Source organism: Gymnogyps californianus, chromosome 3, assembly GCF_018139145.2.
Source record: "Gymnogyps californianus isolate 813 chromosome 3, ASM1813914v2, whole genome shotgun sequence".
NCBI classification, from domain to species: domain Eukaryota; kingdom Metazoa; phylum Chordata; class Aves; order Accipitriformes; family Cathartidae; genus Gymnogyps; species Gymnogyps californianus.
The window spans coordinates 18,306,192-18,321,180 of record NC_059473.1 but is presented as its reverse complement, the minus strand read 5'-3'; the positions used below and the strand labels follow the sequence as shown (position 1 = coordinate 18,321,180).

The 14,989-nt window shown below is 38.3% G+C and overlaps 1 protein-coding gene across 1 annotated transcript in view; it reads left to right on the top strand.

Annotated features, from left to right (window-relative positions):
* ALK (ALK receptor tyrosine kinase) overlaps positions 1 to 14,989 on the top strand; it is a 318,891-nt gene that overhangs the window by 91,293 nt on the left and 212,609 nt on the right. Inside the window, exon 3 of the mRNA XM_050893080.1 lies at positions 4,366 to 4,530. Within this exon, the coding sequence (XP_050749037.1) occupies positions 4,366 to 4,530 (165 nt within the window). The remainder of the gene's footprint in view (positions 1 to 4,365; positions 4,531 to 14,989) is intronic.

Below are 14,989 nucleotides of genomic sequence, written 5' to 3'. Positions count from 1 at the left end.
AACCTCTACCTGCTCCCTTGTCTATTGTAGTGAGGTGAGAAAGCAACCACACCTTTTCAAAGGGGTGACAAGCTGAGAGTAATGGAGGAGGAGTGATTTGTAAGAGTCACCAGACCAGGAGTGAAAAGGACTCTTTTAAGTCAGACCCATGTAGAACTAGAAAGGAGCAGTCTAAGAGGAAATTACCTGCTGTTAAGATTTTTGTGGTTGAAAGGAGATGTGGTTTAAAAGAAATAAACCTAGTCTGTTGTTGGGCAGCTGAAGAAAGGATAATCAGAATAGTTTCTTAAAAAGAACAGGCTTTTTATATCTCTCTTTAAATTAAATTATTTTTGTTCTAAATAAGGCATGTTGCTGTGATGTGTGGTTACACAAATGATCTAAGATGATCCAAAGAGTGAATGGTCCATAATCTGACCTGCAGCAATGTAAAAGGATATTTCCTGCAGATTACTGTGTTTTGGCGTATTATTTATGCTACTATTTTAAGTCATTTGTTTATTGGAAAACTCTAATCAGATTAATTGAAACAGATGTAGTTGCCAGATATTTTAGTTGTTTATGCATAAATTATTGCTGTTAGGTATGTTGATTAAAAATAAATAACTTGAAACACTCACAAGACTCTTAACGTCATCGGACACACACAGAGATTCCACTGTCTTTTCAATAGGTTAGTAGCTTAATTTACTTTTCAGTCTATGGTTGGTATCCTGTATCTTCTTACATACCAGAAACTGAAATGATTGATATCTATAGCCTTTTTTAAACAGGTGTTTACCTTAATTTGATTATAAGCATCACTTTTGTTTCCTCTTTAAAGGTGTTATGATGATGAAATAGACTTCTAATAAATTAGCTGTTCTGTCTTTCTAGTGTCCAGTGGTTGCAGATGCAAAAGATTGTTGGACAAGGGGTTGGGTTTTTTGCAATATATTTAAAAAGAGACTTTGCAATTTGCTGGAACTTAAATTCCTATAGAGCCTTTTAAGATCTATAATGTCAACATAGCTGTGGCATAAATGCATATACTGGATATAAATCTCTCTGACATCTCTTGAAAAAAACACCAAAAATCACAAAACCCCCCACTTTACTGACTAAGCACACTATTCAATTCCTAAAGCTCTGTATCTAGTCAATTTATATTGGTAGTAGGTTTAAAAAATACTCACTAAAAGTTGTGTTAGATTTAATTACCTTTCCTGCAATGTTTGCTGTTTTTCAGAAAAGGGCAGAATGGCTTTTATTCAGCTTCCAAAGGCACATGGCTACTTCTTTATGTGCTTAGCTGGGCAAGAAAAAAATAAACTTGGTGCCTCATTTAAACATGTTAAGACTAAAGTAAAAAAGGAAGAAGAAAGACCTTTTTTTATGCTGAGGCATAAAAAATGGCAGGTGATTTGTGGCAGCAATTCAAATATTGTGAAGGTTCTGTATTTACAAATGTGGTTTATATGGTCTTGTAGCAGCCACCACACCAAGAGCAGCTTATCAGTGAAAAAAATATATGTATTGTATATAATGCTTTTTTTATAAAGTATATTACATTGTCAGTAGTGAAGGACATTGTGAAAGAAGGAAAGCCTGAGAGTAGGAAGTTAACGTTAGGCTTGGAAGACTGGATGCTGTTTGCATAGACTTTGCTGTGTTGCATAAGATAGCATTTCTTTGTCATCATTTCTTTGTACTGCATAGGATAATAGCACTGAAATTTCTGTCTGATACGAGACTAATTTAAATAAGAGCCTATGAAGAGTGCAGATATTCTGGTGATGTGGGGGGACTATCAAGTTCTGTAAAAGACGCAAGTATGTTTTCATTAAATCTCAGATGCTCTCAGATGTATGAGCCAAATAGTCTCCTCCTCTTTCAAGGAATAACCTGTTGTAAAGGCCATTCAGTTTGACCACAACAGGCATGTTAGATCATGTCCACTTCTCTGTAGGGTATTCATTGCAAGGGAAGGAAATGGTATTGCTACTTGCCTTTTTTCCTTTACTTTCCCCCCTTCAGGCAGAGGCTTTAATTGTCTGCAAGAGTCATAACACTAAATGTGACAACTGTTATTTAATCACATACCCCAATTAAGTTGTCCCAGTTGTAGGTCAGAGGCCTGCTGTGTTAAGGGCTCCAGAACTGATGGATAGCTCTCTTTTGAGGAGGAGGTTCTGGAAAGTGAGACTGAACGGGGGAGCTGAGCTGGCTATGGAGTGCTTGTAGGCACTGTAATCAGAGTGTCAGGGGGCGAGGACTGGAGGAGGAAAACGAGAGTGCCTTGTGGATATCCATGAAGGGCTTCTCTGCTTGGAGGCAAGAGGGTAAGAGAGCACAAAGGCTTCTGTTCCCAGCAGCTGGATGGGAGAGGAGTGGAAGCAAGCAGTGACTGCTGGAAAGCTCATGAAAATATGAGACTGATGGAGGAGAGGAGCCCACGAAGAATTAAATAGTTGAATTGAAATGATTGCTCTTGCCACGTGTTGTCCTTGGCCTGGGCTTTCCCTTCTGTCATCCTGTGGGTTCCGTCAAAAAACTCCTTGCATGAGCTGTGTTTCTCCCCCCCCCCCTTTTTTTTTGACAGTGCCTTAAAGCGCATACTACTCAAGGTGTTCCCCGTAACTAAACTATACAGTAATGATGATAATGGTGATGTTAATTCTGTAACTTGTAGTTGAATGTTTGGTTGCTCTTTTGTCCATTTGGGCTTTGATACAAAGTTTAATGGACTCTTAACATTTTATAGGGTTAAAAAATGTTGGGTTTATTTTTCTTTTTTTAAAGAACATCTAAGGGACTAGAAATAAGTGGTCTGAGGTTTGGGTATGATATTGCAGTAGTAAACTGTATAGCATGAATATATCCACTGTTCCCTGCTGCCTAAATTGAAGTGTGCTTCATGTATCATGAAATTTATATTGATAACATAGAGGCCTGAAGAAGGTAGTGACTTGTGCATTCAAATTTAAGGAAATATGTATAATCCTTGTTACTGCTGCTTGTGGTGTATATGGATTCCTTACATTATATGGTTTCCATGGTGTTGTGAAGCATTCAAAATGCTGAGTGAATCATAAAGCACCTGATGAAGAAAATCAAATATAAACTGGAAAAATAGACTCTGCTTCTTCCAGCTTGCTGTTAAAAAGGCAAATTAGCTGGGAAAAGTATAGTGAGAGGGCAACAGTATTAACCTTCAGATTAGAAAATGTTATATCACCAGGAGAATAGTCTGAACTACATAAATCTGTGCACACTAAGAAGAAATTAGATGTTTAATAGAGAATGTAATTGAAGTTTAAAAAAAATTAGTTAAATTGACTAATGTCAATTCAGATTATTTGTTCCACTTGCATAGCTATGGCAGGACAGTAGACAGTGTAGAAAACTCCAGAGAAGAGCTGGATTCTTTTGTTGGGCTTTTTCAAATGGATCTAGCCTTTTCAGAAACATTGAGTTAGTTCAGAAATAGTTTCTTTCCATTACTGAATATTGTGTTGAGTGCTAACTGTGGTGACAAAAGCAAATGTATACAGGGCATTCCAGAAAATTTAGCAATCTTCATGATTAAAAGTACAATCCATGCAGGTTATCACTGCATGTTGTGTTAAGCAACTTGAATTATGGTGTGATAGTAAATTGGACACTGGGAAGTGAATCATAGTTGCACCAGCAGGGTAATTGGTTTCTGAAAGAGAAACATCTCAAAAAGAAACGTCTGTGTTGGAGGCAGATGCTGGCTGTACTGCCTGGAGGCTAAAGTTTTGCGGCAGCAGGTCAAGCTTCTGCTGCTTCTGTTGCCTCAGTAAAGCATTTCAAACCCAGGGGGTTAGAAGGTTGCTTCGCAGGGTACAGTCCCTATGACTCCCAGCATGTCCCATATGCCCAGGATATATGACTCGCTTTGCAGAGTCCTGTGCTCACTGAGATGGAACGTGACTATGAAGCATGTTAGTAGTCTTTGCACTATAATGGTCCTGGTTGAATTTGAACCAGCATCCCAGAAGAGATTGGCTTTCTGTCGCATTTTATCAATTGACTAAGCTATTTCCCTTTCAGTCTAGATGATGCCTTTCCCTGCTTTAGCCTGTGCTGCCCTTTTATTTGTCCTGAAGGGGAATTACTGGCTCTTGGGCCTTCCTCTTGATTTGCTGCTACCTCCATAATGAACCTCTCTGTGTGGTCCATTTCAGACACATTTTTGCCTGTCTGTTTATGGACTTCCTCCATTTCTTTCTGCCTCATTATGGAAAAAACCAAGCCCTGACTTACTAAAGTATAAAATGAGTGTGTATACACACCTTCCAGCACAGAGGAAGCTGGATTTAATTAACCTGGTAATGTTCTATATCTGTTTTCTTTTTCCAGTATTTGACTGCAATTTTGAATCTCCTTGTGAACTGGAATATTCCCTTACCTCAAAAGATCAGGAAACACCCAACAACGCCTGGCTCAGACTGAGTGCAGAGGAGATCTCACAGCTAAACATCCTGGATGGGCCAGAGAGAGATCACTCTGAGAATACACCTAAAGGTAAGATGAATACAACTATGTAATGTCTTCAGTGTAGTGGTTAGTTTTAAAACCAAAACACTCTCACTCTCACCCCCCAAAAAATCCCTAGCAAAAAAACCCCAAACCCCACCGAAACAAACACGTCCTCCTAAACTACTTAAGACAGCTATAATTCTTTTACTGCAGCAGACAATGAATGCAGTGTGACAAACAAAAAGGGAGTCACTCTGCACATGAAAGATCTGTTTTTGTCTAAAGGCAATCTGCATGATATATATGTGAAGCAAAATATCAAATATAGTATTGTGTAAAATCTGAATCAGGCTGACCCATGCCATGGACGGTATTTGGATGAAAACAGTACTGTGGTGCCTATGTTTAAGGTCATTCAGTGTTTGGAAGAGATGAATAAAATACAGTCTGATTTTACCACTGCTCTAGGTCCTGTTTACTGCTTGCTTATTTGCAGACCATTTTAGGCAATATCCTTGTGTCCAGGGCTTAGGTTTTCTGTCTGGTAAGAAAACAAAAGATGGGTTTTGCCCTTAATATAAGAAAAAAGTTCCTGTCTCTAAGGAGAGCTAGGAAGCCTGAAAAGAGGGGAGTGCAACAGACTTTTCTCCTTCCTTGGAAGAAAATTTGGTTTGTTGGAATTATTTTTCCTGCTCATGATCATATCTGTGAACAGCAGCATATTTCATTAAGATTATAAGTTCTAAAAAGATTTGTAGATGTATTTGTGCTCTTCTAATCCTGGGAAAGCAGAAAAATTCTTAACATCCTTCCTGCTGTTAGTGACACCTGCTTGAAACCTCTCACCGTAAGAGTTGGGTGTTGTTGATGAGAATGGAGCTACAAAATGGAAATGGGGGAGTTAGGGCTACAAGCTTTATCCAGGCAAACAAAGAGGTATAGGGAAGGACAACAAAGATTATCAGGGATATGGAACAGTTTCTGTACTAGGAAAAACTAAACAGACAAAGATTCTTTATTCTGTCTGCGATAGTAGGACTTGGAGATCTATAAAAATGCACATTGAAGAGCAATGGGAAGCAGCCGTGAATTTAGTGGGTGCCAGGTATAGAACAAGCAAGAGCAGATATTTTTGATGTAGTACCTGAATAAACTGTAGTAATAAGATGCATGAATTAATGTTATGGAGGCCAGAAGTATGCATAAGTTTAAAGAAAGATCATATGAATTCTTGCAGAATACATTCATCACTGGTTATTTAATTCAATAGTCTTTTTACAGTCCCTGACTCAAGAAGCCTCTTATACAGAAAGCTGCAAGTGAAAAGATCCTTTTATTAGTAGCCAGCATCAGAGATGGCATTTGACTTTGCAGACCTGCAGTCTGACTGCTTGTAACAGTTCTTATGTTCAAGCAAATACTGAGGAAAAGTTTCAGCGCTGCTTTCGTTCATACTCTTTAATTCTGTATTCTCATCCATATCAACAGTATAGGACTTTTCCCCAGATAGCCATTATAAATTAGCTTTTAAGGCCCATTGCTTGAGCGCTGATTCATCAGCAAACCGAGTAATTTTGGTGGGATCTGTGTCATGTGTAAAGCAGATGGACCACATTTGTGATGCATGCAAATATCTTCTAATTTTCACATCAAAGAGCATACAAGCACATACTAAATTTCTTGCTACAAAGATACGGTTAAGTGAAAGTTTGAGGTAAATCAGAATGTCTGCTGTTGTTCTCCTTTTTCTTAAATTCTAGTGCAAGCTGGCTGCTGCTGAAATTTAGGAATTAAAACCTGCTTATTTTGAATTGATAAGAGTAGCTGTCACTTTCCTGGAGTTGGCAAAAAAATGGAGAATGCCCATGAGGAAATAAATATATTGTTCCAGGTGAAGGGCCTGGCTGGGTTGCTGCGGTGCTGCATATTGTCGATGTACATTTCTTTTGGATTCTTTTCTGTAAAGTTATACCTTTGTCTGTATTCAGTTTTATATGTCTGTCACAGCAGAAGGGGAGACTGTTGGATGGCTCTGTAGCCTAAAAACAAGGGTAGTATTGGTTGATGATTTCCAATTGCCTATTGAGATAAAATTCCATTTCTAAGCCCAAAGTTTTGGGTTTTTTTCTTCATCTGGAATATAGGCAATTTAGGCTGAAGCTTGTGTTCTGCTGTTTTCTCCTATTCTGAGGGGCAAGTACTCAGTGTCACATTGATGGAGTGGATTTAGATTTGTGGGGTGCCAGGGTGGGTTGTTTGGGGTGTTTTATTTCCTTGTCTGTCATGTTTTTTTGTTTTTTTTTTTTAAATTATCAGGCATGTGGGACATGGTCAGTGGTAATTTTCTCTTAAGCCCCTCAGTAGAGCTGTAGGTCTGCAACTCATAGATGACTGTAACTCTTGTGTGTATAAAGACTCATTTGAAAATCAACACTCGGAGCTAGCATCTCTCTACTTTAAATCACTTTAATTACAGCTGGTTGGCACAGATAGTTGTGTGGTCTGTTTCAATCTGAAATAATTAAGCACAGTAATTCCAACCCCCACTGTTTCCTGCAAATTGTACTTCCAATTATCTCAATCTCATTTCATCTCCTTTGCAGACAGTAATGCACAGAGATAAACAGATAGCATAACTAGATTTTGGGATGGTTTAGCTCATCCTTGTCACTTGGCTATCAAGTCATGTCAAGACATTGATAGAGACAAATGCCTTGGGTATGATTCATTGTACTTCACATAAGTTTCTGTAAAAGGTTCAGTAGGAAATCATTGGTAGATCTCCCAAAGAGAGACATTGAAAGAACTTCTGTATTTTTGTCCCTGTCCCTGCAGCATGATACAGCTCAGTCTCAAGGAATCAGAACAAATCAGCATGGATCAAGCTACCTAGAGGAAGAACTAGTTTCAGGTGTCTCAGCATCTGGTTACAGTCGCATCTGAGTGCTCCACTCACTTGGCATGTTCAGCATGTGGTGTCACACAAATCATTGATCTTCTGAATAGGGATAGATGGTGAGGTGGCAGTTTGATATTAAATTATTCAGGGTAAAAGACTGGAGGTCTGGTTTGCAAGAAATTGAAAAAGGATGCTTAACCGGATAATAGTAGCAGGTGAAATTTAGTGTAGATTATTTGAATTGAGGTGGTGGGAGAAACAATCAGAGTTTGGCATATATAAGGACAGATTCTGAGCTGGTTGTAATCACTTAAGCTGATTTTGAGGTAAGAATAGAGCTGTGAAAACATCAACTCAGTAGCAGTCACAAAGTAAATGTGATGTTGGGACTTGCTGGGAAGGGAGTAGAAAATAGGAACAATATGCTATAGTATAAATGTGTGGGGCAGCTGTATCTAGAATACAGCATTCTGTTCTGGTTCCCATGCATCAAAAATCATTTAGTACAGCTGGGAAAGTTATTAAAAGAATGGAAACAAGGATGATCTAAAGTATGTAATGGCTATCTTTTAGGAACACTTAAATTAACTAGGGCTACCCTGCCTGCAAGAGACATCTAAAGGAATACATGGCAGAGTTTTATAAAGATCACAGAATTTTATAAAATTTTTATAAAAGATGTATAAAGGTTTATAAACTCCCAAGCACCGAAAGGATGAGTACAGAAGGAATATTCGTTATTTCTTCTAATACAGAATTGGACGGCATCAGATGAAATTAGTAGATGTCGGGTTCAAAACAAAAGGAGATCCTTCAGTATGTAACAAACAGTAAAACTGTGGAACCTTTTTCCACATGGTATTGTTGGTCCTAAAACCTTCTATGGGTGTGCAAATTGACAGGGTATGTGCAGGGAAGAAAAATAGTTACAGCTACTAAATTCTCAGGACTACCTTTTCTGGCTCAGAAAGTCCTTGTGCAATAGATCCCTGAAGGCCAGGGGTGGGGAAGTACAGCTGTTTGCTCTCCCTGTTCATATATTCTTTCCTATGTGTCTACACCTGTCTGTTTTCAGAGTCAGATGTCTGAAGTTAACGGATCTTTGGTCTGTGCTGGTAGGGTTGATGTGGTGGTGTGTACCTCCCTCATCTCCCAGCCCAGTTTCTTCTTCCCTTTGAAAAAGGAGAGAAATGCACTAAGGATTTCAGACCAATTTGGAGAGTCAGAGAAAAGGCGCTATTTAAACATTTAATATTATTTGCTATTCTGTTCAAGCCTTGTGAATGGTATCGAACCATGCAAAAATATTGATTATTTGGTAAGAAGAACTGCAGGACTGTCTGTCTATAGAAATCTACAGAAGGGAGGCTATCAAGGTACTTTGTGGGGTTTTTTGGAAATTTTGTGCTAAAATGCTTCACTCTCCTCCATTGCCCCCATCCTGTAAGTGGACCAGTGGGTGACAGAATCACTAGTGTATCTGCCAGCTAGGCCCTGCACGGTACGTGAAGATCTGCTGGAGCTACTAATATTTCCAAGTCAAAACTTATGTAACTTTCTGCACGATCAGAGATTTAAGGTTAAAATTCCACTGATGTGCTAAAGATTGACAGGAAACACTCCACTGTTGGGATCTGAATCAGGCCTGTATGTGCTGTAATAAGTAGGCAACCCATTGTGGACTACTAGACTTCTTTTCTTTTAATTCATGAATAAGCAAAAAGATGCTATAAAAAATTCAAGCATTCTGCATCACTGACTGCATTTATTTATTTTGACAAGTGTGATTAATTCTTAATTATTTATGATCCTTCATAATATATTATACCAGCAAATGTACTGCAGTCTATCGTAATGAAATATGAGGAATTGGAGATCATGCAACTGTGGCAGTATTTCCTAAGGAGGCAGGTTAGACAACCCAGTTTGTGGTTAGAATGACAGAATTTGTAGACCAAGGAAGTTGCACTTTGCAGCTGTGTGGACATATGTGTTTGTCGTGCTCAAGTGAAAGAGTCATTTGCCTCTCTGATAAACTTGAGATGGGTCAAACCAGCCATAAATTCTGTGGCTCTCAACTCTTGATTCAAACCCAGGGTTTTCTGTACTATAGGGGCCTCTAGGATACAGCTCTGAGTAGCAGGTGGTTTAACATCCATGAGAAAGTGTGCCTTTCCAGAGTTCATCTCTCCTGCTACCTCATTGCAGTGCTTGTATTTTCCTTCCTCCAGAGGGGCACTCGCTCAGCTTCCTGTCAGCAGCATGGTGTTGCTGTGTTGCCCATGGATTTGTGGAGGGCAATAATTGTGGTCCCTGATCTGGGAGCACAGTCGTGGCTTCCTTCCGCATCAAATTTTACAAGGAAGAGGAAGAGAGAAACCACTAGTACAAAGTTAATCTTGTGTATTTAAGGAGGAAGGACTAGCAGCAGCTGGACCCAAAACAAGTACACACAAGCTGGATCCAGATCTGTGCTTGATCAAATGTCAGTGATCTGTTTCCAACTGTAAATGCAGTTTCAGACTTGAAGGATTAGAAGCTTGACCATTCCTGACTATGGTGATGGAAGTGGGTTGCCTGCTCCTCTTTTAAATCTTGTGATTCTAGATAAAGTAAGTGAATTTCTGCTTCTGTTATCTGAAGATTTCAGGACCATGAAAATATGCAGCTACTTGATAAAAATTTCAGATGAGGAGGTAAGTTGGGGAGGTATGACCACCATTTCAAATAAGAATCAAAAAAGTAATAAGCCACCCTGCAAATGTGAACACCAATTGAGACAACTCCTTAATGGAAAATGTAGATTAAACTTTCATGAAGGATGGCAGGGGAAGTGGGAGATGAATGAGGACAGTGTCCTACCCAGCCACTGATTAGTTGAAAAGCTCTTACGTAAGTTCTAAAACAAGAAGGATCTGCACATTCTGTTAATGTGGTTTTGATTTTTGTAATTATTACTAAAGAAATGGAGCAAGGCTAAGGCACTGAGCATATTAGCAAATGGGAGATAATGAACTGTGGGATTATAAAATGGCTGTTGACTTTAATTTATGATTCCTCAGACAAAGAAGAATGAGGCAGATAATAAAAGATAATAAATAATATTTTGTTTCAGATTATCACTTTATTAACAAAACAGTAGAGTATAAATCAATGTGGGCTTTCAAGAAGTAAGTAGAAGTTATTTTTCATGTAAGACTCTTAAGCAGAAAAAAGACATGTAACACTTACAATTCCACTAAAAATTGGGGAAGTAAATTCTCTCTGAAAAAGATAGCTATTTACCAGGGGAAAGAATAAAGGGTAGAGAGAGTAGCTGGGCTCATGCTAGACAGACAGAAGTCTTCCCTTTACATTAATCCTTAAGACTGGTTTGAGGATATGCCTTGATCTCATAGAACTGATCTATTTTATGTGTCTTTTAAACAGGATATTAGAATATTTCTTCTGTTCTTTAGTAAATCATTACATGGGGTTTGAGGTTTTGACAGGCTGGGTCTGAAAAAAAACCCAGAATTGTCTCCTCAGGAGAATTTCTGTTTTGGAAGAAAAATGTTTTTGAACCTATCGCAAATTTTGACAAAAAACTTGCAGACCTGAATGTTTATTGCACCCCTCTTTTTAATGCTGGAGAAGGATGTGGATGATCCTAGTCTGCAGGGATTCAATCCAGATCGTTGAATACTCCTTAAAAAGATACTGTTGTGATATGATGCCACCCTAGTTTTATTATTTATAAGCATTCAGATAAACTACAGGTATCCTATGAAGGTTTATAAACTTCCGCACTTTTGTTTAGTCAAAGTGGGATTCAGTTTTCTGTTAGTTATTTTCCTCTTTAAGATTTAGCCATTGAGTCAGTGGAAATAATTGTTGTGTGTGAGTTGAAGGATCAGCTACATACCACAAGTGAAACAGTAGAAAAATTAAGTGAGATCTGGAAGTAACACATGGACTGAAAATTATTCATCGATCTTATTGTGAATGAGAGATTTATGGATTTGTAGGGATGACTATCAAGTTCTTTGTAAACAGAGAGGGTTTTTAAATAAAAAATATTATTTACAGTGAATAGTTCTGGCTGTTCTAGTTGAGATTTAAATTTTGATACTCAACTTGGCAACATATACATATCAAGTGTTACAACACAGCCCCATAGGAATTTATGCAACATTAATACACTAAATGCAAACCAAACTTGCTTCCAGAGTCTATTGGGCTGTGAAGAAAAAAAACGCAGCCTTTTTATGATAGTCAGATTCCAGCTCATGCTCTGTCAGTACAAGAAATGGACCAGGTGTTCTTAGCATTTTGTAGCTTGCTCTTCTCATTAGTACTACACTTGTGCATTGTTATTGCAAAATTACTTCCCTTTAATGAGCCTGCTCTAAAGAGGCAAATTATTGTCACACTGTAGGACAGTGTGTTTGTTTATAGAGTAGGTATGTATTTATACGGACTATGGATAAGCACGTGGGTTTGTTGATTTTAGAAATCTTGTTTGTTCATTCCTTAACTCAGTGAAGACTTGCGTGCAACTCAACATGAAGCATTCTGTTCCGCAAGCTGAAAAAGAAAAGTTAATTTCAGTGTTCATCAGATGTTAGTATGTTCTAATGGCTTGCTGCATACCTGTGACTAATGTACTTCAACAAGTATATCCAGAAAAGGCATAGACAATGAAGAATAAATAGGTTGTAAAATGGTCTCTTTCTCACTCTTAGAGACGCTTTCTCCTTGGCAAGATGAGAGACATATTAAAAGGACAGCTGGAGGGAAGTGTGTCCTGCTCTTGGTTGTGTATGACCTTTTTATAGGAAAAGACTACTGGATTAACACATATTTGTAATTTTTTTTCCTCTGTGATGTAGGGGCAGTGTTCTTTATCCCCGAATGCTTGTGTACATCCATGCCTATGTTGTGTTTGGGATTTTTTTTAATTGAACTTTTCAAGTATAGAAAACTCATATTTGTGCAAAGAATATTCAATGAATTAATAAATTGTTATTTGATAGTTTTAATTTCTTTCTAGCCTGCCTGCTACCTCTATTTTCTGTATATTTATTTTTTACCATGCCAGTGACAGCTCATGCATACGGCTCTGTACAGAAAAATATAATGTATGATAAAGGAGTATCAGTAAGACACTGTAAGCCTTGCAGCCACTTGGCTGCATATTGCCACTTCTTACCAACCATAGTCTAATTATATCCATTGCCAATTATTACAATAACTTGTGCTTCTTCAGCACTTTACCTATGAGGCTCTAAGAATGGTCTACTAAATAAGGCAGTTCATACGGTTTTAAAGAGTTGGAAGAAGTGTTTCTCCATGTCATCAAAGAGAAACTAAAGCACAGTGTGGTTAAATCAATAGCCCAAGGTGAGTTGTGTTCCTAGCTGTGCCAAACTTGTTGTATCTCTTGCACCTTAACTAGTACTAACAGTTAGATTCCTGTTGCTCTACAGTATTTTTGTCATGAAGTTGGCTTGGTCCACTTATAATAGACGTCGTCATGTGGGATTTTCTACAGACCTATTCTGTGAGATTATGTTAAAAGCATCAGTAAATTGACAAGAACTGGAATATTTTCACTATTCTTCACATCAATGATAATGTTTCTGTTGTTGTGTTGCAGTAGCTATCTTACACACCTATGCTTGAATGAATACATTAAAAGAGAGTCACAGAACTCTGAAAGCTAAGAGGTTTTACTGCTGTGACTCTTGCCAAGAACAAAGCCCAACTAATTAAACAGAAGTAAAAAATCGTTAATTTGGAACTGTGATAGAGAAAATATCATGATTCCGTCAGGATCTTAGGGCAGGCTAAGCTAAACCCTAGTACAATTTGACCATTTTGCCTAATCTAGATACGTAAATTTGGGTAAAGAAAGAGAAGATTGATTTTTAATATTTCTGTCCTTGGTTTTCTGAGGAAATTTGAGTTGTTTAGATGCAAATCTGTAAAGGATATGTTGGTACTAATGCTTGCGTAATATCTCATTTTTGGAAAGACACAATTGCATATACTACTTCAGAGGCGTTGCAAGAAGTATTCCCCTAGACATGCCTTCAGAGATTAAATCTTATTCACAGGAATTGTTAATGTTAGAGCTGACCAAAGTAGTTTCATTTACCTTTACCTTGAAGAGGAGGGGGACCTATGAGCTTAGTTGTATAATCCTCAAGTTTTCTCTTATAGCAGCTTAAACTGAGCATGCTTATTTTATTCTACTCAAAGTAACCAAAGAAGGTTGCAGTATTAAAGATAAGATACTGAGTGAGAATTCTGTTCTGTATCATCTTTTAAAAAAAATTTTTCATAATACCATGCAATGCCTGTTTAGGCGGCCCCAAGCAACTTGCCTAGATTCTAATGAATAATCATCCATTCAATTATGAGTTAGAAGCTATCCCTGAAGTTTCATCTGTTTTCTTTGTTTGCTTGTTTTGAGAGCACAGTGATTAAACAGATGGTATAATGTACGAACACAAGAATGGCCATACTGGGAGAGCAGGAGAGGGAAGCAAACTTATGGCCAGACTTTCCAGAATATTCTCTCACTCTCCAGATATGCTTGTGTCAGAGACTGTGCACTGAGGGGAGCAATAGAATATAGCCCTCCATGTTATGTTGTAAGTCTGCTGAGATACATACTACAGTATCTTGTTGTTGATTTGGGATCTCCAATCCTAGACCCCATTCCTGTGTTGAGCAACGCTGCCTTTCTGTGCAGTGAATCACACTATGCATCCCTCTTTTTGTAAAGAAATTGCTTTCTCTAAGTCCTTTTAGTCTCAATGGCACAGTGTCGTGGTTTAACCCCAACCAACAACTAAGTGCCACGCAGCTGCTCACTCACTCCTCCCACCCCCCCACCCCCGGTGGGATGGGGAGGAGAATCGGAAAAAAAAGTAAAACTTGTGGGTTGAGATAAGAACAGTTTAATAATTAAAATATAATAAAATATAATAATAATAATTGTAATGACAAGGAAGATAACAAAAAGAGAGAGAAGTAAAACCCAAGAAAGACAAGTGATGCACAATGCAATTGCTCATCACTCGCTGACCGATGCCCAGCCAGCCCCCGAGCAGTGATCGGCCCCTCCTGGCCAACTCCCCCCAGTTTATATACTGAGCATGACATCCTATGGTGTGGAATATCCCTTTGGCTAGTTCGGGTCAGCTGTCCTGGCAATGCTCCCTCCCAGCTTCTTGTACACCTGTTCACTTGCAGAGCATGGGAAACTGAAAAATCCTTAACGTAGGATAAGCACTACCTGGCAGCAACTAAAACATCAGTGTGTTATCAACATCATTCTCACACTAAATCCAAAACACAGCACTGTACCAGCTACTAAGAAGAAAATTAACTCTGTCCCAGCCAAAACCAGGACACACAGTCTTTCTTGTCTATCAAATGCAAGCAATCTAGAAATGCTTGACCTTTGTCTTTTACCTTCCCTAAATAAACAGAATTTAAAAGAAGATAAATACGAGTGACTGTCTTTTGTTAAAATGAAAAAAGACTATTTTAAAAGAATCATTTTGACTTGCTATTAATGGTTCATATCACTTGCAAACCCAGATGAAAGTCAGC